General features: G+C 34.3%; 1 protein-coding gene across 1 annotated transcript; it reads right to left on the bottom strand.

The window, feature by feature from the left end:
• Positions 1 to 7,120: 7,120 nt before the first annotated feature.
• On the bottom strand, positions 7,121 to 26,936 carry LOC107188740 (odorant receptor coreceptor). The gene is made up of 8 exons (XM_015577085.1): positions 26,802 to 26,936; positions 24,887 to 25,270; positions 22,417 to 22,671; positions 20,885 to 21,135; positions 9,302 to 9,401; positions 8,998 to 9,102; positions 8,611 to 8,766; positions 7,121 to 7,171 (listed from the first exon to the last, which is right to left on the bottom strand). The coding sequence occupies exons 1-8, from the start codon at positions 26,934 to 26,936 to the stop codon at positions 7,121 to 7,123; spliced, it is 1,437 nt and encodes a 478-aa protein (XP_015432571.1).
• Positions 26,937 to 27,219: the final 283 nt, after the last annotated feature.

Below are 27,219 nucleotides of genomic sequence, written 5' to 3'. Positions count from 1 at the left end.
GACGGACCATCCCTACCTAGTTTGAGAGCTACGGAGTTTGATCGTCGGGGAATTGAATCCTTCGTCTCCTAAGGTGAGTACCAACTCACTCCTGTCTTAAACAGCGGGTAGTCTCGAAAGGTCCAGGAAATAGCAACACCGAATGTATGTATGTATGGACATTATCACGAAAATCAAGAACTGGGAAAACAGAGTACTTCATGGATAATCCGAGATATAGACCAGTGACAAAATGTTCCAAAAGAATCCTGTTCAAGTAGATTTAGTTTTACAATTCTGTAAGCTACCTGTCAACAGTACACAGTCAAGGGGACACGAGAAAAAGTTATCTCTTGAATTTCAAGGAAACCGGAGGTTGTGTGAATGTTAGAAGTGCACCGAAACCCCTTCTCCCGGGTGACCATGTGCATAACTAAGTAACTAACTAGGTACGAGTGCAATAGCGTTATAAACGACATCTCCGTTGAATCCGTGAGTCAGAATCGGCCTAGGTATTGTGAAAGTTTCAGTTGAGATCGCTGTTTGTAAAAAAGTTATTATCAATAAAGGTTTGGTATCGTAGTTTAGTAGTATTGATAAGTAAAATGACAGGTGTTGCTAAGATCACTCTCCTGAGTGACCTTCAGAAAGTGTAAGTTATCAAATGTTGTTTATTAAAATGTTATTAAGAGAACAGTGATACGTATTTCTTGAACTGTCTCTAACCAACTCTGAATAACTTTTTTCCTTGAACTGTGTCTAACCAACTCTAAAATATTATACTGATCGAAGATGGTTAGAGACAGCTCAAGAAAAAGCGTAACTTTTTTTATAGACCAGGTTCTATTTGTTAAAGTAGACTTAGAAGCTTGTCTATTGTTTTAAGTGATAATACTTTGTTTTTGTTAGTAATTTAAAAAAAAAATTCCGGTTTTGTCTTCAGTGCCTCGAAATTGGCGAGAAGGCAAAACTTCTAAATAATTATCTGCCTAAACTTTTTTTTATAATAACTTTTCTACAAACGGCAACTCTCAACTAAAATCTTCACAACACTACTCAGGGTGATAACCTTGACAATATATTAAAAAGTCAAGGAAATCGCAGGTGGCTCCCTTACTGTAAATATTTACCCACACTTGAACACAATTATTGATACTTCTATCACATTCCGTACTCAACGAATGGGAACCGTGGAGTCAAACAAAATAATTAATTATGAATTTTTGCATGAAGATATATTTCACGGTTAATATATGATACAAACATTTAGTACACCTGGGTTACGAGTTTTTATACGGGTACATATCCGTGAAACGAATGATACACATTTCTTTTATAACGCTCGTATAATACGCTACAGGAGCGTGATGCTCGTATTTGCATGTGCAGTCGGCTGCACATCCTATTTTCTCACACTCATACCGTCCCTTTCGTAAATTATTTTCACGGTAAGTTCATTACCTTTCGTAGACAGAGACGAATCGTGTCTCAGGGACGTGGCAAGAGAGTCAAACGAAGTACATACATAAGTGCATTCGATTTCGAAAGGAGGCTCCATGTTAAAATATTCAAAGCGAGAAGTGCTGTCTGCTTGACTCCGGATACTGGTCCAACGACGTGGTTGACGAATATCGCCTCATTTTGACCCATTATGCAGTCATAGTCGCGTGTATATTCCGAATACATGTTTCATAGCGAATTTTAGTTTTAATCATTTTTCTTTGATATACTTCATTAAGTGATTAAATCGCCTTCAGGTGTTAAGAATAAAATCGCATTTTTGGGAATTTATTTCTAAGTGACAAGAACCCTTTTTTTTGGATTAAACTTTTATGGTTAAGATGTACCTTAAGCTGGGGTTAACTTTGACTTAGTCAGGGTTACTTTGTCCCAAGTCAGAAAATAATCATTTCCGACTTGTAAGCTCTGCACATTTTTGAAATTGAGTTGATTTTTACGTGAAAAGGTATTTTATGTAAGAATACAATGTTACCACTGATTGCATTAAAGTTACTCCAACTTACGGTGGAGGAACCTTGTACACCGTATAGCCTCGTCCAATATACAGGGTGTAACATAAATGTTGTCCAACCCAGAAATGGGGCACTCGGGGGATGAATTGGAACACCTTTTCCTTAGCAACAATGTTATCTGAAGCTTTGTCAACTAGATATTAGCGAAAAACCTCGACCAACCAGTGCGTGAATCTGCCGGTCGAGTTTCCGCGTTCTGATTGGTCGGGGTTTTTCGTTAATATCTCGTTATCAAAACTTTGGATAACAATTTTGCTTAGAAAAAACTTGTTTCAAATCACCTCACGAGTCTCCCTTTCCGGGTCCTCCAACATTTTTGTTACACCCTGTATACTATTCACACATGTCTTTGTCTTTATTGAAAAATATCGATTATAAAAAGTGTTTTTGACACTTAGAAGTAGATTCCCTAAAATACAGTATGTTTTAAATATATCAAGGTGGTTTAACCTTTTAAATGACAATAAAATATAAAAATAGAAGTTGATACTTTTTTATTGTATTGTTTTTCAAAACGTGCAATTATCTATGCTAGTTGGATATAGAAATCATGTAGTTACAAATTTGATGGCTGAGAGGATAAACAAAAGTTTACAATGCTTATGAACAGAAATTCGAGGCTCTTAGATTTTTTAGGAACATTCTTCCTTCCGATAAACACTGAGGGTAAATCAGAGAACTAAATAACGTTGAGGATGTTTATTCAACAGTGGAAGGAAAATGTGTAACAAGAAAAGAATTAATGTTTAGAACATTTTATAAGATAAATATATTGTAGATGTACATACAGAGAAACTATCTATAATACTGACAATTTACTTGCAAATATGCTTACAATTACTAATGGTCATGTTAATTACTGCACTTTATTAACATTGCTGTATTATTGCTGAAAGTTACACGTGGTACTAATTAAAATGTACTTGGAGTTAAGATAAAAATTACATTAGAGTTCAATTGTACGATAATTACGAATGTAAAATTATCTGTTAAACTACGGTATTAAAATTATTATTATTATTACGTCTTCGTTTAGTCGAAGTGAAAAATATAGGATTCGTGTCGAAAAGTGTCTATCAAGATAAACATGGGTAATCGGTCCCCATGCCAATATTTATTTTTGATATTTGTTAAACAATATTTCTTCCCTGAAGCACTATTGTGTAAAATTTCAGATCTTTAGTCCTTCGTTTAAGGGTAATACAAGGGTAAAAGTTTAGAATTTTATCATTTTTTTTCTCTGTTATTACTTAAGATATTTAGACACATAGAAAAAAATAAATGATGCTATAAACCAGCTGCACTTGAGATTTTTTATTAGAGTTGTAAATCAACTATTAAGTATCGAAAAAAAATCATTTAATTTTTGGGGGTGTTTTGGGGAACAACCCTTTGAATGACCACCACCAGAAAAATCAAGAATAATGTTCTGTTACGTAACTATTATATATAAAAGGTTCAGGATGGTAGAACATACATAGTTTAATAAAACAAGACAGAGTGGCTAAAACATACATAGTTTAATAAAAAGACAATAATTCTTTGGAGAGAAAGTGTATTTGTTGCGAGTCTGAATATTTGTGATTTAAGTGCGACTCGAAAAGGACGACTGCGCTTTGTTTGGGACATCGTAGTGTTTTTATTTTTTTTGTTTGCGTCTATAACTGCTATTGCGGCTGTAACTGCTATATGGTTTCTAAAAAAAAATATTTCTGTGGGATGCATTTAGGTTGTAAACATAGAGATTACTACTCTGAAAAAAATGTCGCGAGTACAGCTAGGATGTAGCTTTATTTAATTTTTTTATGCGTCTAGATATTTTAAGTAATAAAAGAGAAAAAAAATGATATAGTTTAAAATTGTTATCCCCGTATTACCCTTAAACGAAAGAGCAGGGATCGGAAATTTTACACAATAGTGTTTCAGGTAAGAAACATTGTTTAGCAAATATCGAAAATAAAAATTGGCATGGGGCCAATTACCCATGCTTATTCTATTGAACCCTTTCTATATTTATAAATTAACGACAGAGAGGAACTGCCGTGCACAGTATATGATCTTTCTTAAACTCTAAAAAATAACTAACGGCGCCACTATTCTTATCCAATTTCATTGCATTTTGCTGTTTGGAGAAATAAAAGGAAACCATTATGAAAAAAAACTTGACATTTAATTCGATTAAGTTATTGGACTTTCCCAGTAAATAACAATTTAGTTTTTGAATTTTCTTAATTATAGGCGTTCATTTAACAAATTTCGTACTATTTAAATAAATTCTCGACAGCTTCGAAACACAAGGAAATTGGATATGAATGGATGCAACAATTTCCTTAAAAAGTTATTATCATAGACAACAAGGCACTGAATGTAAAGGTACTAATGTACTAAATGTAAAAATTGAGGTACCAGTTATGTATAAATAGCATACTAATTTCGACGTATTTAACGATTAGGGGCCTTTAATAACATTTTGAAAGTGTTAGATATTATAAAATTAAATTCAAAGCATAATGTTCATTTTACATCATTCAATGAACACATTTACAATTTCAAACAAAGTGTAAACCATTTTGAACAGATTAGTTATAATCTTTCTCTTAGTCCTCAATGAAACTTCGAAATCTAGTAACATATTGCTGTAAATAGAGATCAAGTTCCATCAAAGATTCCTTTGACAAATACATTTGACAAAATTTCTATTAAAATAATTTGATAAATATGCACTATTTATAGTTAGGTGCATTAAAATCAAGAGCATTATGTTACAGTTTGAGACCTACTAATTTTAAGTATCGAATAATCTTTATGAAAGAATCTATTTATAAGTATTTATTTACACATTCATGAAAGTGTATTTGTCGTTCGTTTTCATAAAAGTACATTCAATAAATTAGGATGCAAGTTTCAATCATTCTTCTTTTTATAGGAAATCGAATAGAAAATTACATCAAGAAATTAGGATAATGCATCCATTTGTCGTAACGTCGAATGTTAACGATTTGGAAAAGTGACTGGAATTATATTCCATGCATCTTAATCTCTAGTTTAGTTAAGTACATTCACATAATTACATCACAGTATACTGTATAGCAGTAGGTCTGTAAACGAACTTAGGTAAAATTTTATTTTCAGCGTAATATTTCCCGTTTACTATTTCTCTCGGGCGCCATATGCAGTGTATTTTAAAGTAGTTTGGTTAAAAATTACCACTTACGAATATTATGTTTGCAACTGTCACGTTACGATCGCGTTACCATAAAAAAGACATTGTTATCGTGTTTTTACATCTTCCTTGGATGCTATAACTTTGGCAATCGAAGTTCAGGTATTTTAGCAGTAAGTTAAGGTTAGGGTAAGTTAATTTTTAATTATAATTAAAATTTGTTTACATCTTTAATTTTTTATGACTTTACTCTATTTTATGGCTTAAGTTATAATTATAACTCACCTTCGTTATACATAGTATATGAGTTAGAATTCTTTCAAATGTTAACGCAACGTCTTTTTTGTGTGTAAGTATTTAAACAGTGTATAGTAATTATTATGAAATACTTCGTTCGAGTCGAATGATTTATTTCGACAGAAATAAATCCATAAAGGATAACATTTTTATCATAGATGAGCAAATTATTATCTAAGGATAATAATCTAAGTGTAAGCACTTTGTCGAGTCACCGTAATATTCCATAATTATTACGGATTGTTTTCTTAATCTTGGATTAGTATCGAAATATTGATCAGATCGTCCTGAAAACTGAAATTATTTTCATAATTTTTTCTTTTTCGTTATGAAATTTTTTTCAAGTAAGTTATATTTTATTTGAAAATATTGGATTAGTTCTAATTATGATTACGTGTAGAATAATAGAGTTGTGTAGAAAATACTCTGACACACATCCACGATTTTTGATAAGGCGAAATGAGATATGTTACACGTCAGTCTCTGACAGTGAAATGTCGGGATTTGTAAGCCAAGATTAAATAAGAAAAATCGAACTGTCGAGTTTAGAAAGAATCGGGGATCTCTCCCCGCCTCTCTTTCTCTCTCCGTTATCATAATGTGGTCTTCGAATATAGCGAGACAGTTTCTTTTTCACTTTTATCTTTGCCATAAAAAATTAATATAAATTCCCTGTGACTACTTTCCACTGAATAAAATTAAAAGAATATAAAAATTAAATAAAAATTAGAAGAATACGATCATTTGAAAACTTCCATTTGACATTGTACATAATGTATTTTACTGTTATTATAGAATTTCTTGTTTGATATTTAAGACATTCTCAAAAGAATGTAGTTATGAAGCTAGTAGTAAAATGACTGGGCAGTTTGCTCAGCTTAAGCATGCTTTTTGGTTCCCATGTGAACTACATGTGACATTGAATTCAATTTTGCGAAAAGTGAGTCCACTTCCTATTTGCAACCTAAGTTATTGCATTTGTATCCGTTGAAGGTACATTTCTCTTATTTCTGATGCAATATTTTTAAATTAAAATGTAAAGTAGTTTGAATAATTGTAATTTAATGTGCATTATTATTTAAATTTTCTGAAAAGAAGGAAAATCGTGCCACTTCTTACCTTGGGACATATTTGTCACTTTCCTTCATGTAATCTTTATGGAAATATAAAGACTATATTAAATATTTTATATCCTTGCTCTTCTAGTATTAGTTTATAAAATCGTAACCCCTGTTTTTTATTGATTTTTCCTTATTTAACTGCTCATTTTGACAATATTGACTTTGAAAATATGCAACGTCAATTCAAATTATTCTTTATAAAAAAACTGAGTATTGAGTGAAAAAATTACATTCTACGTTTTCACCTTATTTTTGAACAAAGAGTCATCTCCTTTTCAGTTGCACAACACTTTCGTGCACACCCATGTCTCAAGATTTTAGGGATTACTTGCATCGTACAGCGATACTTTTCGTAATTTACAATCACAAAATAATCCGCAATCGCACTGTCCATTCAAACCTTAACGAATCCCTGCTTAAAATCGTCAAAAATACGGAATACAAGCTTCGTGTTCGACAGTTACAACCAGGTATATTTGTACCTTCCAACTCTTGCATCCATTCCCACAGTAATTCATATTCGAAGTTTACTTCAGTTGCACCAATACCATGAAATAGGTGACCATGGCTCCCAACACCTGGAACATTTCATGTTTGTATTATTCATATTATTTTTGTTATTTACTTTTATTTCTATGAAACCGTAGAAGCTCAACAGCAAACAGTCATTTAAATCGATCCCCCTGAATATCTTCGAAACCGTTGATGATACAGAAAAATGTTTCATATGAATGTTGAATTGTTTTGAGGGGGAAATAATTTCATGCAATTTTTTTGTAGGTGGACGCATAGAACACATATGAAAGCCAAATTAGTTTCTCTCAGTTTAGTTACTTATTAAGAAGTGCAAATTAACAAAGTTTCGTAATTTCTCATAAAAGTTGCCTAAATTGGATCCCTAAGACTCTAAAAAGTACCGATACGTGCATGCAAATTACAAAATAGGTTGGGAACATTGAGAAAACTGTGAAAAAAGGTGGAATGTATAATTTCTATCCCTCAAAAAGGGTTAAACTGATGGTTTCTTGGCACAAATAGCTTACAATTTTTTTCATAGGAAATGCCGAGTTGTATGAAATAACGTATTAAAGAATACATAATTACGGTAATTATTCACAATAGAGGACTGCTCAACGATTCGGTTGACCTTGAAATGTGTTGTTAAGCTCATCATTCTGAATAACTTTTCCCTATACATGTTACCGCCGCTCGGCCTTAGTTTCCGAGATATTCAGGAAAATATGTTTAAATTTACATGATTCTTTTTCAGGCTTTTATTTATTATTTAATTATTATACCACACACTCAACATCGCGCCACACACCACCCAGTATTAACCCTGCACCCAACACCCCATCACGCACCACCAAGTGTTAACCACGTACTCAACATCTCACCAAACACAAGACACATGCACGATGTGCTCTGGGGCCCGGCGACGAAACTTTTTTCCTGGTTCTCTAGGTATTAATAACCAAACTTATGTTTAATCAGATGTTGGATGCGTGGTTAGCACTGAGTGGTATGTGATGGGATGTTGGGTGCCGTCAGGCGACCGCCTATGCTAGAATGAACTGCAGTCGTAATCAAATAAGTTTAACTAAAGTTTTTTGCAAATATATCAGAAACTATAACCGAGCAGCGGATACATGTATAGGGAAAAGTTATTCAGAATGTTGACCTTGACAACATATTTCAAGGTCAACCAAATCGGTGAGTATTGTAATAATTAATTGTAAATAATTACCATAATTACATTTAAAAAAAAACATATTCGACTTTCATATACCCTCTACAAGTCCACCTACAGAAAAACTACTCATATCAAAGTATTTCCTGAAAAAGTTATTTCTAATTTTGTTGCGAAAAAATTTGCGCTACTCTGACCTGACCTTCTTTGCATAAAAAACATCCGAAACGCGTGACAACTACATATTGCATCACCTTTACAAGTATGTAAGTACAACTTCTACAAATAATTTCATAGTACCGATGCGGTTGAAATACATAATCTTACCGAAGCGAAAAGATCTAAGGACACCGTGAAGAATTTCGCCCCAGATATTGACATCGCTTTCTGACACTGTTGACAGACGATTTGCACGAATGTTTTCGCCTCCTCTGAACCGTCGTACCAATGACAAGAGTAAGCGGCCTCCATCACAGATGTGCTCTGCATAAAACACAATCGTAAAATTAATGTTTTAATCCCTTGAATGGATTTCCTGTTTTTAAAGAAACATTTCTGTGTTGCGTAATTATTGTTTTGTTATTTTCCTTTACTGCTGCGTTTCGAAAATGTGATCCTTGAAATTTTTTGTCGAAAATTCTAAGAGAGAATTTTTCATTTAGCTGGAACAACACGTTTCTTTACTTGCTGAAGAAAGTATATAATTCTACGCACCTCTTCAATCAAACGATTTCCGAATATGCAGAGCATGAAAACTTGACCCAGAGTATACAGCAAATATCCAATCACTGACGCTGAATATACGTTAATGCCATTGATCTAGAAGTTAAATTAAAAAAACTTATTTTCCTCATTACACTTAAAACATCATTTCAACAATAAAAAATGTAAGACATTAGATAAGTACACGTTTTATGGCAAAGTTATATGTGTATAACGTATGAAAATATGTAAAATATATAAAGTTGAAAATTTAATTTCCTGAAAAATTATTTAACACTATTGTACGATGTCTTACTTTTGTAGCTTGGTAGGCAAGCAGCGTTAATGTGACAGTGGTGGCCAACATGTGTAGCAATAAAGCAATTCCATATGCATCACCAACTGCAGTAACCAGTCTGCAAAAAAAAAAAATAAAAGCAGCAATTAATAACAATTAATAGCGATGTATGTATAATGGATATCTCAAATATCTTGACATAATTTTCAATATTGACGTGTATAGAAATTAATATTAAATAATAAGTATAGCATAATACATGGTGTCAATTCAATAAAACACATTTTACAGTAAAATTGTCATTTTAAATATCTCAGTATAGAGGTATTGTATGTCAATACTTATTTCTTCAATTTTTAATGTTCATTCAATTGCTATAAAGAAATATAAAGGGTAGCCATTTAGAAAGAAATCAAGGTGATCTTCAAAACTATTTGTATAAAGAATGTTGAAAAAAGATAATTATTCGAAAATATGTCCCCCTTGAAACCACGTAACTATTGTTTCCAACATTTTTGGTGTACAGCAAGTAATTTACAAGTCATATTAAATTGTCAAGTTGGGTGCCCCACCTTGTATACAGGGTGAGTCACTTAAGGCAAACCACCTGAATAACTTCCACAATTTTGGAGATAGAAAAAAACGTTTGGACAATAGTTGTTTGGTTTCCAGGTGGGCAATAAGAGGCCATTAAGTGTTGAGCAGACCTTTTTCCAAGTGGAGGTGCTTAGGAGATTTCAAAGTCACTTTGACTTTTTTAAGTGGAGCTATGTACTTTCAAGTATCTAAGATTGTAACCCTTCTCAAAACGATTTCAATGACTATAGTCAGTAAAGGTCACTGAAGGGCATTGGCATAAAAAATGGTGAAAAATGACAGAAAGTAAAATAGCGAGTTGGCATTGTACAGTTACAAAGAGCAAAATTTATATACATATATGGCTATTATAAATCTTGTATAAATTGTGATTGTGTTGTTATATTTGTCACTCGCATGTCATTAAAACTTTGTTATTAATGCTTCGACGTAGTGCTATAGCACCGTGTGAACGTAAATATAAACAAACTTAATTCTGGTAATACAGCCAAGAATATTGTGTTTCGAAAGCATTCACAACGAATTTTCATTTTTCACCTTTTTTTATATCCATGTCCTTAAGTGACCTTAAGTGACCTTAAGTGATCAAGGTTATTAAAATCATTTGAATAAGGACTATAATTATTTAAAGATACATGGTTCCATTTGAATATGTTAAGGTGACCTTGAACTGTTTAGGTTGTAGAAATTATACAAGGGGCTCGTATCAAAGTGCGTATATTTTATATAGCACAACACATCATGTAACAAAGTTATAAAACTTGTTAGAAAAACAGAAAGAAATGTGTTACATAACATGTTCTTATGTAATATTTTTCCTTTCATACAGCAATTTATGTTATCCATTAAGTATGACTCTATAATATTATTAATAATGCGATGCGAAATGTTATACAAACTTATTACAGAGTTGTCCAAAAAGTATCATCTTGTAACAAGTTATAAAAAAAAATTGTTTAGCAAGGTTCTATACCAATTTCTTATTAACACTGTTTTCCTATATAGTGTGGACGTACCTTTAAATGACTCGCCCTGTATAGTTTGGCGAAACACCTTGTGTGTCTTAAATAGTGTAATAGTGCGATATTCAGTAGAATTTCGATGCAATAAAGATAATTTCATGTAAGAAGGAAGTTCAATATAAATGTTATCCCCCATTTCCGCATCCCCCAATCAAGCTAAAATTTAACGACGTAATTTAAAAGAAGAAACGATCGATACACACGTATTCGTGACAAAAATGGGCAAACTCATTATCTAGATAAAAAATTTCGAATAACGAATAAAAGATAAAACAAGTATTTCGTCATTTTTAAGTGTTTAAACGTGGAAATTTCAATTTTTATAATAAAATAATACTTTATGAATGAACCGACATTTGTCGAACAATTTTCTAATCTCATTAACTGTTTAAAGCTCAGGACGCCACCCTTAGATACTGCTGCTTTTCACTGTGTATTGTTCGAATAAAATTCTGCCCAACTCTGGTTGGTGACCGATCCGCAACAGGTATTCGCAAAACATCCCCGAGGAGGAATTCTCTCGTCGAAGAATTCGCGCGTGTAGGTCTAACGGGTCGAACGTTGATCGCACGGCCGCCGTCCGTTCTCGACCGCCAAGAAAGAAAACGTGCAAGTACACGTGTTAGACACGTATAACGGTGCACACGTGAACGTGAGCTTACCAACCCTTGAATTTTTTCCAATGAATTGTTCTCTCCGCGCGGCACGTCCCCAGTTGCGGTCAATATCGCGCTCTCTTAGAATAAATACTTCACCACCGTGGGAACACACGCATCCTACTGTGTGCCTACCGCCATCGTGTAATCTATAGGAGAACGGCAACCACCGATACATTCGTGTTTTTTTCGAGACTTTATACTACCGTCCAGACCTATCTGAACACTTGTACGATGATGCGACACTCTTGAAATATTCCATGAATATTTGTAAATACAGTGGATAAATAGTATTTGCACACCCTTTAAAACAGAACAACTTTCTTAAAATTCGACCGAGTAACTTGATTTTTTTGTGAAGTTAGAAGGATTAATTTACTAAATCATATGTCAAACCAATTTTTAAAACGTTGTAATTGGTCGGAATCGCGAAGTAAATAGTGAAGGTCATTTTTCACAACTCTTTTATCTGAGACTGTAACGAAAATTTAATAAATACGTTTTTAAGATTTATCTTACAATTTGATAGATATACACATACTGAAATTTTGATTGAAATCGGTTAATACAGAGACGAACAACAGGCATCTAAACATGTAAGAATCTTTAGATTTACTACAGCTGTAGGTCAAAAGTCGCGAAAAACTGCAATTTTCAACATTTTTAACCGTTTGTGTCTCGTAGCAACGTGAACCGATTTCGATGAAACTTTCAGGATGCATATAATTAACATAAATCTAAGAAATGTATTTTTAAAATTTTGATTACAGTCTCAGATAAAAAAGTTGTAAAATGCGAGCTTTACTATATTCTTCGGGGTTCCGACCAATTGCAACTTTTTTCAAAAGTTTTTTAACACGCTTTTTTAAATAGCTGACAGACAGTGAAATAAGAGTGATCGTAAATTTAAAAGAAAAGAATACTTCTATTTCAGAAATTTCAAGAGTGATTTATTATTAAAAAGTAGAGAGAATTATGGAAAAAAACATCCTGGTGGACGTCCAAAAGCGACAACCAAGCGACAACGACGAGCCATTCTGAGGGTAGTTTCGAATTCTAGCTTGACAGCACGGCAAATTGCAGCGGAAGCTGGCGTTCACACCAATATTCGTAATGTGCAACGAATAATTAAACGAGCCAAGCATTTAAAAAGACGAAAATTGCTGAAAAAACCGCCACTTACGAATAGACACAAAGCAGCCAGGGATGATTTTGCGGAAAGACATCTCCAGATCCCCCTTTTATCTTTTCAGATTAAAACGTTTTAATTTAGATGGACCGGATGGTGTTTCATATTATTTTCATGATTTGCGGAAGAAAGAATTGCATTTGTTAAGAAGGCAAATTGGCGGAGGCGGCATCATGGTATGGGCCGCAATAGGGTACCACGGGCGAACCGATATAAAATTTATTAATACCAGCATGAATGCAGTTAAATATATAGAAATATTAGAAGAACAATTAACGCCACATGCCAGCACTATTGCAGGTAAAAATTATATTCTTCAACATGAAAATGCCGCTGTGCATATAGCGAAACGTGTAAAAAAATATTTTGAAGACCGTAATATACAAATCTTACCATGGCCTGCGAGGTCTCCAGATTTAAATATAATAGAAAACATTTGGGGCATTTTAGCACGTGCGGTATATGGAAATGGGAAACAGTTTTTGTCGGTAGAAGAGTTGAAAACAAGTATTGAAGAACAATGGGCCAAATTAAGTCAAGATCAAATAAAAAATTTATATAAATCGATACCACAGCGATTAATTGAAATTATAAAAAATAAAGGTGGCACAATACATTACTAATAAATAGAAAAAAATTTTTTTCATTGACTTTTTCTTGTCCAAAATATACATTGTCTTATAATTTCGTCGCACCTTATTTTATCAAAAATTAGAAATTTTAATGAAAGTTTTTTCAATCTAATTCAACAACATTGCCGCTATGGAAATGTATGCACTTCAGTTGATTCTTGGGATTAATAACGAAAACTTTTACGGAAAAATTAGTATTAATAAAATATTAGCTAAAATCGCAGGTGTCTTATAGTTTTGTCGCGGAGTGTATTTACTCACCGAGTGAAGTAAGAAATGTCTAATCAACATAGGTCCTAAAATCCTTTCCATGAATGATACAGAAGTTTGTCTTCACATTTGTTACAGATGTTCGATTGTATTTCCTGTTGTAATGTACCTTTTAACAAATGTACTTCCGAACCCATTCTTCTGTTTATATTCAGTACGTTCCGAAGTGATTCGCGACATTGAACACTCGTAAATATAATAGTTGATTTTTCATCGAAAGGTTCAGTTTAAGGTTTTGAATCACCTAAGGTCTTGGACCCTTTTTTTAACCAATGCTGTATACAGAAGGAACAAGGTTTAGCTGCCTTTTTCTAACTACTGTTGCACTGTTTATGCGTTTATACCAGGTCTGTCCAAGAACATTGTCCTCGTGGCAGCGTTTCGCCCTAGGGCAAAAGTACTTAAAGCGATAGATCTGATAACCCGAACCTACAAAGGTGACGTGTTGTTTGGAGATCATAAATAGAATCTGCGTGTCCCTTACTCAACGTTTCCAGGAGAATTCCCACACACCTTTTTTTCTCAGATCTGTGAAGTTAGCACCCCCGGATGCAAAATTTTATAAAAAACAAACAGTATTCGGTTGTCTACGATTTGTCCACATTTGTCCAACCAAGATTTTAGTTTGTCCAACCTTCAAAAAAAAAAGTTATTTAAAATTCTATTCTATGTAAGGATGTAACCAATATATTTTCCGACTTTTACGCCGTCGAATATAATTACAACATAAGGCGATAAGGTTCTCTTCGTCGCCCGACATCTTTGCGAATGAGGAAAATGAAGCTTTCTGTACGCTTTCTATACGCTTCCCATACACTCAAGTGGACAGAAACTTAAGCGTAGCGTAATCGTCATGTTGTACGCTACGATGACGTGTCTATGGCGAGACGCCTTACTGGACAGTAGGCCTTAGCCATCTTTTTGTTAGACAGAGACAACTTTGCCAGTACAGGAAAAACGCGCATTTACGATTGTCCGCGCACATGGCCGCTCCAGCCGTTTGGAGAAACTCCGTTACCGATCGTTCGATAACTTCTTCACGGCTGAATCCGGCATTTCGAATTGGTGGAATTACGCTTGTCGATATCATACTTTTGTCGGGAGCCGAGAAAAACTGGAACACTACTAAAATTGGACCGTTTATTTTGAAAGTGGTGCAAGTCCATTTTCCAATTCCATTTTATTTTATTTTAGTTTACACTAAATTAAGCATAAATTACGTCATTGGACCGTTTCTTTTGAAAGTGGTGTAAGTCCTTTTTTAAAAAAAATGAGATATGACGTAATTTATGTTTAATTTAGTGTAAACTAAAATAAAATGAAATGGAATTGGAAAATGGACTTGCACCACTTTCAAAATAAACGGTCCAATTATTTAACACCCATAAATGCATTCTGTGATATTCAGACGTCTTCACTCCGAGATAAATGAAAGTGATCCGTTGAACAAAAGGTCTTTTCAAAGAGGGAGAAAGAAAATTCAAAGTGCTACCGTTGCCCGAACTGCTACCCTTGTGGTATCGGCCCGGGTGCCCGATGCCACCAGGCACCTTTGGACAGGCCTGGTTTAAACGAATATCAGTCGTGTAAAACAAAAAAGCGTGTTGATAAGATGATGCAGACGTTTGGTTAGAATTAGTTTAACTCCTTGCCTTACGATTTTCTTAGCGTCTGCGGTCTCCAGCGTTATTTTATTGTTAGTAGTTCGCCAGAAACGAAAGGAATTTTGTACTTATCGTAAATGTACATTATTTGCTCTAAAAGTTAAATATGAACCCTTAGACACCACACTACATAGTGCGAATTTGCACCAGCGAAACATTGTCTGTTCGTTTGGAAATTTACCATTTCTTTATAACAAATTTTCGTAGTTAAAAAATTATTTCTCATTTTCACAATTGTTACCATTGAATTTCCCAGGAAAATTTACCTTAAACGGTATGCTTTGAGTTCATTTCGCGTTTATTCTTTTCAAGTTTTTAATCATGAAAGATTCTAAATCCCAATTTGTACTAGTGGTCATTTATGTATGCTGAGGGAGGTGTGGTTTCTCAGTATAAGTACGAGGAAAATAGTACTTCACTTCGAATTAGGCATACAACACCGATTCTGGTTCACGGATCCAACGAAAATATTGATCACGCTATTGCATTCGTACATAAAGTAGCTCAAACCTTCGGTTCCAACGGAAAGTTCTTACGCTATTACACGCGTAGATGAGACAGACTTGACCTTGAGCTAATAATTTGGAAATTGCTGACCCAGCATATGAGTCATATAATATTATGCACGCGTAAATGAGGTAGAGCGAACCTTGAGCGAATGTTCTTGAAAGTTCTCGTGCTACTGCATGCGTAGATGAGACAAACTTAACCTTGAGCGAATTTGGAAATTGCTGACACAGCAATGATACTATACAGGGTGGGGCAATAACTATGTCCACTTTGAATATTGCCGTTATTTGTAGTAATATGAAAAAATGTTATATATAAAACTTACACGGTATAGAGGGGGACTTATTGTGACACAAACATTTTCTGCGTGGGTGAAGGCATAGAGGAGATTTCAAGGTCATCTCTATTTTTTTTAATGGAATGCTATGTTTTTTTTATCGCAATGTGATAGCCGGTGTTGAGACAACTTTAGCCAGCTATCATTGAAGGTCATGCAAGGTCAAATGTGCTAGTAATGTAAACTTTCTTACATTACAGAAGATGCTCGAAGTGGTGGCCGTTTGCGTCAATGCAAAGTTGCATCTTCGTATCGTTTCTGAATTTATTCTAGCACATGCTGTATTATTTCATAGGGGACTTTATTAGAAAATGTACGGTTAGAAAATGTATGATTTATTAAATTTCCACTGAAATGTCAAGAAACAATAGTACAGAAAAGTGTTGTGCCTATTTATTTATTTTACAGATTACATTTGTTAACAAGAAGATATGAACAAAATGTGTTATGCCATTATATCATTTTTTTTAGAAAACAGTTGTTTGTCCGAAATAATCAACAGATGTTATTTAAAGTATATTTGGCATTTATTTTCGTATTGTTTTTTTTCGGGTATTAAGTTTTATTTTAGTGAGTAAATATGAATTTAGTAAAATTTTAATTCCATGTTAATTTATTAGATATCTAATCTGAATTATCACATATAAGGTTCTGCGAAAAGCATGCTGAATTATATTTAATCTGTTTAAAAACGGAGAAATACATATTTACTATTAGCTAAACTTACAAATATTGTTAATAAAACGTCACTCGTGAAACAGGACTCATTATTTCTTTTATTTCCTTTTTACCAAAATCTAATAATTTGCTCACCTAGTAAAAATCTAGTAATTTGCTCAGTCAGTGATTCGAACGTTGTATCATCTTATCATTTTTAAATGCGATATATCCTAGTAATTAATGACCCTTTTTCTTTAATACCTTTTCGTATAGTAATATTACCGAGACACAGAGGAAGCTCGGGCATAGATTTGTGTGTTGTCGGATACCGGAAAACGTCGAGTAAACAGAATATTGATTTTACAGGCGCGTATATTCAACCGCCGTAAATTGATAACATTAAATTATTCACTGATAGTGCAACTACCAACTGACGTTCGGCACAGTCATTAAACTTCTGAACAAATACATATGTAGAAGAAGAATATTAATACAGTAACCGTGAAAGTCATTTAAGTCACCAATCGTGTTTTATCAGTATCTGTCATATGTTTATGTAATTGGGAACAAAATAGTTTTTGTTATTCATAAATCTACTTTTCGAAATTTATTCGTTGCACAGCAAGTCATCGATGAGTGTTTGAAGGCTTCTCGACACTGACAATGAATGTTCAGACATCATCCCCACCACTGGGGGCTTGACTTCCACAGAGAACCCGCCCTCCTAGTGGTAGGGGAGGCGTCTGAACACTCATTGTCAGTGACAATGAACCTTCGAACACTTATCGATGATTGACTGTATATCAATAGTTTATGCACATGCTTTCTTCTTCCTTGTTCGATTCTTTGTATATTTGCGTCAAGATAAAGTTAATATCATATTACACCAGGTGTCCCACCTAAGGTATCCTTTAGTATCTTACTTGCTTTTGATTTGCAGAATATTGATTTTAATAAATGCTTAAAGTGATGTCCATCAACTTTGATACATTTTTGTACTAAACCCTCTATCGTAATTATTTTGTTATTTATATCTACTCTTATATTTTTGTAGGATATTTCGTACTCAAGGTCACATGAAGGTTACACTATTACAGGTCATTGGATTGATCTTGATTCCTACTATTACGCCACGCGGATAAAAATATGTAGTACCATTAAAAAAAACACCGATGAACTTGAAATTTTGAAATATGACCTTGAGAAAAATTTTTTTTAGAGTAGTATTTACTTCTAACCACATCATAGTTTCTCTTCACATTTTTTTGTATCTTCCAAAACAAGTGAGATTTTGAAGGTGCTCTCGTTTGGCGAGACACCCTGCATTGGATATACCGGCAAGTAATCCATCATTTTTGTCCCTAAATTCAATGTTCATTCTCAAGATTGGAACACATTTAACCCCTTGAGCAATTGTGTCGTATACATGCCTTATGATTAATCAACGTCAATATACAGCAGTAGGAATGGCAGATATATTTGCAATATGACAATTTTTCAAAATAATTTCTTAAAGATAAAGATTTTTTAAGTTCCATACATTCTTTTGAAACAACAAATATTTAAAAAAAACATAGCTATCAATGACAGTAACAAAAGAAGAGACACAAAAATATACGTTGAAAATTAATAGTTATTTGATATAAATTTATTTACAACGAATTATCTACCTACTATACATTTTAAACTGCTCTGTACAGATTAGATTAGTATTCTTCGTGAAACATAATTCGTGTGTCCTGCAATTTTCAAAAATAATGTTACACTTGTTCAGTAAACTCTGCACGATTTCTCAACTGAAGGCATTTTAATATAAATGATATTAATCAAGATTTATACTAAAGAAAAGACTGTCAATTCTAGTTTGTGTCAATTCACAAATTTCGTCGAAGGGTTAATTTGTAAAACAGCAAATTTTCGCCACCTCCGTGCAATGCTTAAATAAAAAACTGTTCAAAAAGCTGACACCGGCTGAACGCCATGGGATGTAACAACGTTTCACGGGTTGGCGTGTGCACCTGGCAGGGATTATTATCCTAATGGAAGTCTCTCATTGTTAGGTTCGCGAAAGCGGAGGGACCTCTCATTGTCGTCGTAGATTACGTTTCCATGTAGGAGCGAACTCCGAATGGGAATCGAAACGGGGAAACTAGGTTACGCCATAGTCAAGGCGTCGGTCATGGTGATGAACTTCGATATCACGACGTTCTGTAATTGAACATTCGCTTCCAACAATTTTGTCTTCAGCCGTACCTACAATGCAAAACGTATCTGGCACTCCTTCAACTAATCAAATCACTACAACTTCGATAAAACTGATAACATGAATTTTAGCAACTGAAATAGAAAAACAACTTGCTACATAGAATAAAATAAAAATCAGTCAGTAGAGTACATACCCCTGTTTCATGAAATATGTCAGGAATATGTAGATATTAAACGAATACTTACTGATGTATCCAAATCTGAACAAAAACCAAGTGTAGTAATAGAGACATTGTCTGTAACTATGTATTAAAACCAGCACTCCACACGTACTTAGCACAGTCATGGCCGACTGCTATACAATTCTAAGGGCCCTACAACATAAGCAGTGAAATGAAGCGCTATTTACACATATATATTACTTATAACTTATAAAAGGGAAAAAGAAAGAATATATATGTACACATATACATATACATGTATTAAAAAATTTTTGGATCAGTGTTTTTTATGTAACAAAGTGTTGCATTTATGCAATTCTGGGCAATAGGTTATAAAAGAACTTAAATAACTTATATATTATTTTGCCAAAATGTAAAAAACGCTTTATAATACTAAGCACTGTATTATAGAAGCCCACTACATGAGAAAGATACACCAAAATATTTCCATGATTTAAGAAAAAATTGGTTTATATATTATAATGCTATAAATACTTCATTCTCTTCAAACTTCAAAACGTCATAGTAAGAATATATTTCCTGTTTCCTTGAATATGCATTAAGAAAATAGTATAAATATAATATATATTTATACATAAAGGTTTTCATTGTTATATAATGTAATCATATTATTGAGAAAATGTTGAGAGATTGTATGTATGGTCATATATGACAGCCAAATACTCATTTATCACTTGCTTTATGAGATTGTTACTATACCTACGTGTACATAGCTTTGTTCGAATGCACATTTTCATGCGTTTACTTGTTAACACAAAACTTCAGGTCGTTGGTCAATTTTATTACTGAAGGAATAGTCACGTAGAGAATCGGCAAGAAAAGGCGCAGCAGTCATCGCCTATACCTACTGTTCCTTCGGCAATTTAATTACCCATTTGGTATTTTTATGTATTTTCAATGCGTTTTGTAGTATCGTCTACGCATGTCTGCTATATAAGTAGCAACGTCGCTTGTTTTCGTTCGTTTTGTTCGACGAACTTTTCAATTTTTTTTATGTTCTCTTATCCAATTTACCTATCTTTTTTCCGATCGTAGCGTGAACGGTAGAATGCATTTTTATTAAAATAATATTTAAAACTGTAAAAATGTGCACGCTTTCATCATGCAGACGCCACAAGTATTTATGTTTTAATACTGCGGTATTGTCACTTATCTTGTATCGGTGACGTGTAAAAATGTGTGGATTGCGCCGGAAGACAATAAGGAAAAGAAATTTTTGTTCTCTCTACCCATTTGAAAATTTTTTACGTTGAAGTATTTTGAAGTATTTTAAAGTAGTTTAAAATATTAATCATTCAGAATTGATAACAAGTATAAAGGGCTATATGGAGCCCCAGCTACATACGATACCAATCGTGGAAGCTACGTTAATTGTAGTTAAAAGCGTAGATTCTCAGATAGCACACGACGCCTTGAAGACCCCTTAAATGCGCCCCAGACCTAAAATAGCCGTACAATGGGCGTCTTCAAGGCGTCATATGTTATCTGGGTTTAAGGTAAAGATTTCAAGGTGATTGTTGTACTTTAACGATGGAACATGTATATAAAAACTCGTAATATTGTCTATTTCCCCTCGGACCTGTACGGCAGCTTGAAGAAATATGCGGAACTACTTACCTGACGGTGTGCTTGTGCCTCTCCACCCAATATTTGATGGCGCTCCTGACCAGCATTTCTTGTTTCTTCGTCAAACCGTTTGGCCCAACGGTTCCGTTGAACGCCGTCCCAGCTGTCGGTCGGAAGGTCGCCGTGAAATCTTGTCGCTGGTTGTAGATCCCTCGAAGATCCATATCCAGCATGTTATCACCTTGAAGATCCGATACTGGCGGTGGCTCATGGCTTTCCGCCGGATGTGACGGACTGCTAGCCTGACAAGCAGAAATCATTGACGTTTGATGGAACGATTGCCGTGTGATGTGATCGTCGCAACATTTTTTATTTCGTTCTTTGTGCGGAATTTTTAATATACAGGGTATTCCAGTTAACGCGATCACCCGAAATATCTTCATAATTTTCAGCGATGCAAACAAACAGTTAATAGAACACATGAAAGGCTCTTGGGGTTCAATAGTGGGTAGAAAATTAGACGGAAATCAGGTATATGCAGTTTCCAAGATACTTATTTTTTTTTAACCCTTAACTGGTCAGATGGAAATCTTATTATTTATTATTGGACTGCGGATTTTCATGCGAAATGACATTTTTAAAAGTAATTTTTGAAGACAACAGCTAAGGTAGGAATTTCTTTCTTCTCCTAAATATCTTATTGGGTTCAGAATAAAGTAGAAAACACATTGCATCTGACGAAAGTTTTTTTTCTTTTGTATTGTACAAAGCCCTATTGGCGATAAATGCATAAAATGGTAGTGAAAGTGTCCTAGCAATTGTGATATACTGGTATTCGTGTTACTTTTTATACTTTATTGTTTATACGACTGTTTTCTATGCGACACAAATCTTTATTCTAAAATCACCTTAAAACATAGGTGTATATAACTAAACTTGAAAGCGTTAATGGTGTAAATCAATATTTGATGAGTTTTAGTTAACGTTATAGAAAGATAGTCCCCATTCCATTCTATCTTGTGCATAAAGCAGGTCATACACGATCAACGCCTTTTTAGGATGCAGTTTAACTTTGACGGTGCTTGAAGGTATTTTTCCTGGCCTAGACCAATGCCTTCTTCGTACCACATTATGAAAAACGATCAATTTTTCGTCTCCAATAAATAGTTGTTTAAAAAGTGAGCGATGTTTATGTCGCTTTAACAAAGAATCACAAGTTTAAATGCGGTAGAGCAGATTCTTCTCCGTTAATTCATGCGGAACCCAAACATTGTACTTTATCGTACCAACTTTCTTAAAATGTAATGAAACTGAATTATAGGATTTATTTCATATGTGGGCTAATGTGTTTCTCTATCGTAGCTAATATAAGCAATAGTTTCAAAGAACACTTCTCGAAATATCTCGATTTACCGTCGTTGACAAGAACAAACTTATTACGCAACCTAATATATCAATTCTGGGATGGTCCGACAAAGATTTGTTGTAAACCTCTAGATACGTCGAAAGCATGTTTATTATCCCCGACTTGTTACGCCCATGGACGTAAATGAGAACAAAAAAATGAATAAATTCAGGATTACCTTAAACAATTCACCGCTGTTTGGCACAACGGTGTCTAGTGTCGCGCTGAACTCCATCAAAGGCTTCATGATGTCCTTCAGATGTTGGATTTGCTCGCAAGCAAAGAGGAGCCACGAGCAGAATAACACGTCGAGAAGATTTGCATCGGCCATGGCGAATAACAGGAAGTAAAATTGGAATATGAGCGTCAAAACGTGCGCCATTCCGTGGCTTGGATCGAATGGGTAATAAGAGTATAACATCAGCCTTGGTACCTGGTAAAGTTAAAAAAAAGAACACGTATATTTATCCGTCTTATTGATCGCAGACGAACAAATGCCTTTGTCCAAGCGCTATCTGTTTAGCTAGAACCATGGTGATATTGCATATGAACCATAATGATCAATATATTATTAAGCTTCATCCGGATAGAAAAGCCACCGAGGGTCTTTGATTATTTCATTAATGAAGAATATAATGATACGTATAATAAATAATTAAAAATTTAATCTTACCGTTTTACTAAATAAATGAACTAAATTAAGACAAACAAAATGTTTTTGAGTTATTAATTTCAGGTATTCTGCACTGACAAGGGAAGGCACGGAAGCGTTTCCCTCCGATTTTGATGAAACTTCATATGTCTGTTAAACAATCAAAAATGAGGGATAGGTATTTTTTTATCGGCTGAGGCGCGACTTTCAGGGGCGAAACCACCCCTCGAAATTTCGATCAAAAATGTGTTTGTTATAAACAAATTATATTTTGGACAATTTGTTAACACCATATTATTCTACATAAAAAACCACAAATCTCGTCCATTAGAAGTTTTCATGTATCTCCTCTGGTTTTCGAGATAGGACTTTCGCGTCGAAACTTCGAGGGGTGGTTTCACCCCTTAAAGTCGCGTCTCAGCCGATAACAAAAAAATACGTATCCCTTATTTTTGACCGCTTAACAGACATACGAAGTTTCATCAAAATCGGAGGGGGACACTTCCGTGTCTTCCCTTGTGAAAGCCTCTGAGACTTTTCCCTATTTCATCCTAATGAAGGTTAATTCGTTTATTAAATCTACGTTTAAAAAAGTTTTGGATCCTTTTCCTGATCAAATTCAGGACGACCTTTGGGAGGAAGTACAACATTTCCATGGATTGCCGGAAACATAATTTTGAGTAAAAAGTGCCACACGCTGCCAGGCGTTTCTTTTACATGTTGATACAAAATTTATCTCATAAGAATATTTACATGAGACTTTGCTTCTTTAAAAACTATTGTACGAATCATTATCTTTAAATTTTTTGTTCAAATAAAATACATACACTTTGAGGTATGTAACTGAACTAGTTTAAAAATAGTGTAAACAGAGTGAGACACCTGAAAGAGGCCACCTGAATATCTTGGCTGTTACTGGTGATAGAAAAAAATATGCCACACCACACTTGCATGCTATCAAGGAGCACATAGTTTGATGTAAATAGTTTTCTGATAGGTGGACACGTAGAGGTCGCATGAAGGTAAAGTTCGTTTTTCGTAAATGGAAATACATGTTTTTTTACATACCCTCGAATCATTGTACGCGTCATAAAACGCTCTAGTAGATGGTACATAAGACAATATGCCTTTCCATTTAAAAAGGAAGTATCCCGATCTTTCTGTGAGAAAGACAATCAAAACTTGCCGATCAGGTAGCTGAATGTCATTGATAATGGCGGTGATTATATCGTAGAATAGAAATTAAATTTTCATAAATACAAAATAATCATAAAACTGGTTGAACATGGCAAGGACTTATGAGACAGCTCAATATTTAAGAGAAACTGCAATCCAACAGAAGTTTACTTTGTCAAAGGTTTTATCTAATTCCAAATGGAACGAAAATTTAATTAAACATTTTTTGTACTTTTCGATATACTGATTTAAAGACAATCAGATATTGTATAGATACATAAAGCCCACAGTCCATTCATAACACTGTTCGACACTTCCGAAAATGATGGAACTAAACCTATTGTTTTGTATCAATTAAAGGTTGCTGAACATGATGCTGATTTTAGTTTTCGCCCTGCACGTCACAAGGTCGAGCTTTTTAGTCACAAATTTACGGAATGCAATGAACAGACATTCTAGTTAAGTCCTGCTCAATTGCACGCGTATCAAAACAAGTTTTCAAATTCAATTATCTCGAAAAAACAAAGCCTTAACTAAAAAAATATTATTCTTTTTCTATGACTTATTTCTGCACGTAAAATCATCACCCGGCTCGGTTTCACCACGATTTTAGGGACACCCTGTATAATATATGTTTCTTACCGCTCCATACTTACAATTAAATACAAAAATAACTCTTTACGTATAGGGTGAAAAGTGAGTATTACCATTGTATTCAACGATTCGAAAATCCAGTAAGTGAAACCCAGCTTCACTCCATCATTTTAGAATTTTCAAAAATTTTGTCGAACAGTGTAATCATTCACTCGTCAAAGAATACCTCAACGTATGTGGTCTCATTGGTGACAGGATCGACGACTTTCATCGTGGAATCGCCAATGAACGTGATGGTGGTCCACGCAATTACGCTCAGCATCGTGGTGCACATAACAGCCATTAGCAATATTCTCATCTTCTTCACCGCCAGCTGATGGAAACGGGCGTTGCTTTCGGCGAACAACGGATGGCTGTTCGGATTATTCCAGATCGCGAGCGTTCTGTAAAACAGCTTGCTCCTGATCGCGAAATAAAGTACTTTGACTACACTGTGCGTGAAGAAGAGCATCGTGATCGTGTTCGCCGTCAGTACGTCGACGTCATCACTCGTCAGCATCAGATTTATACCGCATAATCCGAACTGCAGGAGGATCAGAAACAGGTGTACCTGAGAATCAAATTGATCCGAGTGTATAAACATCCGAACCTTCTTTGGGGGTTCTTGGATGGATCGATTCGTCGATTAAAGTTCATTCGAACGAACTCACTGATCTGTATAACTGGATACGGTATATGGTATCTCAGCATAGCACAGATCTGTGATATTTCAAAATTGCTATCTTTGACAAAAAATCGTTTCGCCACCTGGCGAAGGGAATTGGAACTAATTGTAAGTAAGATTTGTTAATTCACATGGAGAAATAATTTATACATGAATTCTACATCATCTGTAATTGAATTGTTACAACAAACAACTTGTTATAAATCTTGTCATGAGTCATAAAATTCTTTATATTTGTATTTATCTATTATTCTGTGTGCATATAATTTCAATTGTAATTATACACATATTTTGTAAATATTTTCCATGTTTATACACATTCCAATTTGTAAATTAAATCAGTTAATAAATTATATTAGATTAGTACATATAAATCTATTTTTTATTCCTCGTTGTACTTATATGTATAGTATTTATACATACAGTTTATTACCAATTATTATATGTATATTACAGAAATGGTTTCATAAGTGTGAATGCCTCGTTAAATATGGTCCAAATTATATCGTGTTCGGTATCATTTTAATCAGAAAAATCTCACGAATATGCTCGTAAAAGTTTCATCGTTGCATTAGTATTGTGTCACTCGATACCCGGGCATGTAATCTTTTCTTGATTTCCCCTCGTTCAGCCGGCGGCTCGTGAAAGGGAAGCCACCGCATTGCGCCGGGAAAAAAATTATACGCTTGACTGGTTCCACGGCCCCCTTCCCCAGTGGTAGGGGTGACGACTTCACACTTATCGTGGCCCAGCCGGCTCACACTTATCGAGCCATTTCTGTGTAATAATATCATGCAGCATTTTTTTCATCGAAATTTCTCATTAATTTACGCTTTCTGTCTTTTATTACTGTACGAATTATACAAGTATAAAACGTAAACAGGCATCATGTGAACTAAAAAAATTTAGTACTGATACCCTTCGCCAGGTGGCGAAACGGTTTATTTACAAAGATGACGATTTTGAAATATCACAGCCTGTGTAGCTTATATCGTATCGTATCCAGTCATACAGATCAATGAACGAATCACATTACGGGAATACAGAGTTGAGTCACCTGACTTTATCGCCTTAAATTACTTTGAAATTGTTTGTTATATAAAACACATGTTTCAAACAAAGATTATATAGTTTAAAAAGAAGCCAACAATGTAACACTTAGATTTTTGTTATTTTTTATGAAGATCACCTAGAGTTTTTTTCTTTAATATAATGTTATGTTATGTAGGGTATAACCAAGAAAATTAACCAGTAATAATCCATATTTTTTATAATATGATAATTAACTAGTAGTGAAATCGTAGCAATACGGATCTCATGGATTCCGTATGGCAGTCAACGTGTTAACATACAGGTATGTATATACCATTCTATAGAAATGTTACGTCGACTAATGTTAATCAATATATTTACTTACGAAGCAAAAGACTTTATGTATGAACTTCGAGGAGTTATCAGTGTAGTAATTGAACATAAAGTGCCCGGTAGCTTTCATCAGTTGGATGTTGGGCATCAAGTCCGCGACAAGCCCTTGTTGCTTGAACTTCATCATCTGCGACAGAAATTCGAAAGAACTTATTATTCAACTAAAGTTGAATCTCTTTCGTAAGTGTAACCATATTAATGTTTCCCTTGGATTTTACAGAACTTTTGAAACTATCTCTATGTACGGAATGTTCATTTAGAGTTTTCGAACTTGACGGACAAGGTTACTCCTTCTACATGAAGGGGTCCTGAGTTGTAATATTAGGTCGTTCACTAGTAAGGGAACACCACGAATGCTAAGTCGCGGATTGGCATGAGATTTTGTAGGTTTGTAGAGAGATTCAAGACAA

This window comes from Dufourea novaeangliae, unplaced genomic scaffold (genome assembly GCF_001272555.1).
Source record: "Dufourea novaeangliae isolate 0120121106 unplaced genomic scaffold, ASM127255v1 scaffold108, whole genome shotgun sequence".
Taxonomy (NCBI): Eukaryota; Metazoa; Arthropoda; class Insecta; order Hymenoptera; family Halictidae; genus Dufourea; species Dufourea novaeangliae.
This window is presented reverse-complemented; position numbering and strand designations above follow the sequence as displayed.

Bases quoted from the DNA above. Each gene is read 5' to 3' on its own strand.
- LOC107188740 (XM_015577085.1), bottom strand. From the start codon at position 26,936: ATGATGAAGTTCAAGCAACAAGGGCTTGTCGCGGACTTGATGCCCAAC. The intron at 25,271-26,801 runs GTAAGTAAATAT...TTTGATTCTCAG, and splicing joins TACATAAAGTCTTTTGCTTC to GTACACCTGTTTCTGATCCT. The intron at 9,402-20,884 runs GTAAGTAGTTCC...TTTTTTTTGCAG, and splicing joins AGGCACAAGCACACCGTCAG to ACTGGTTACTGCAGTTGGTG.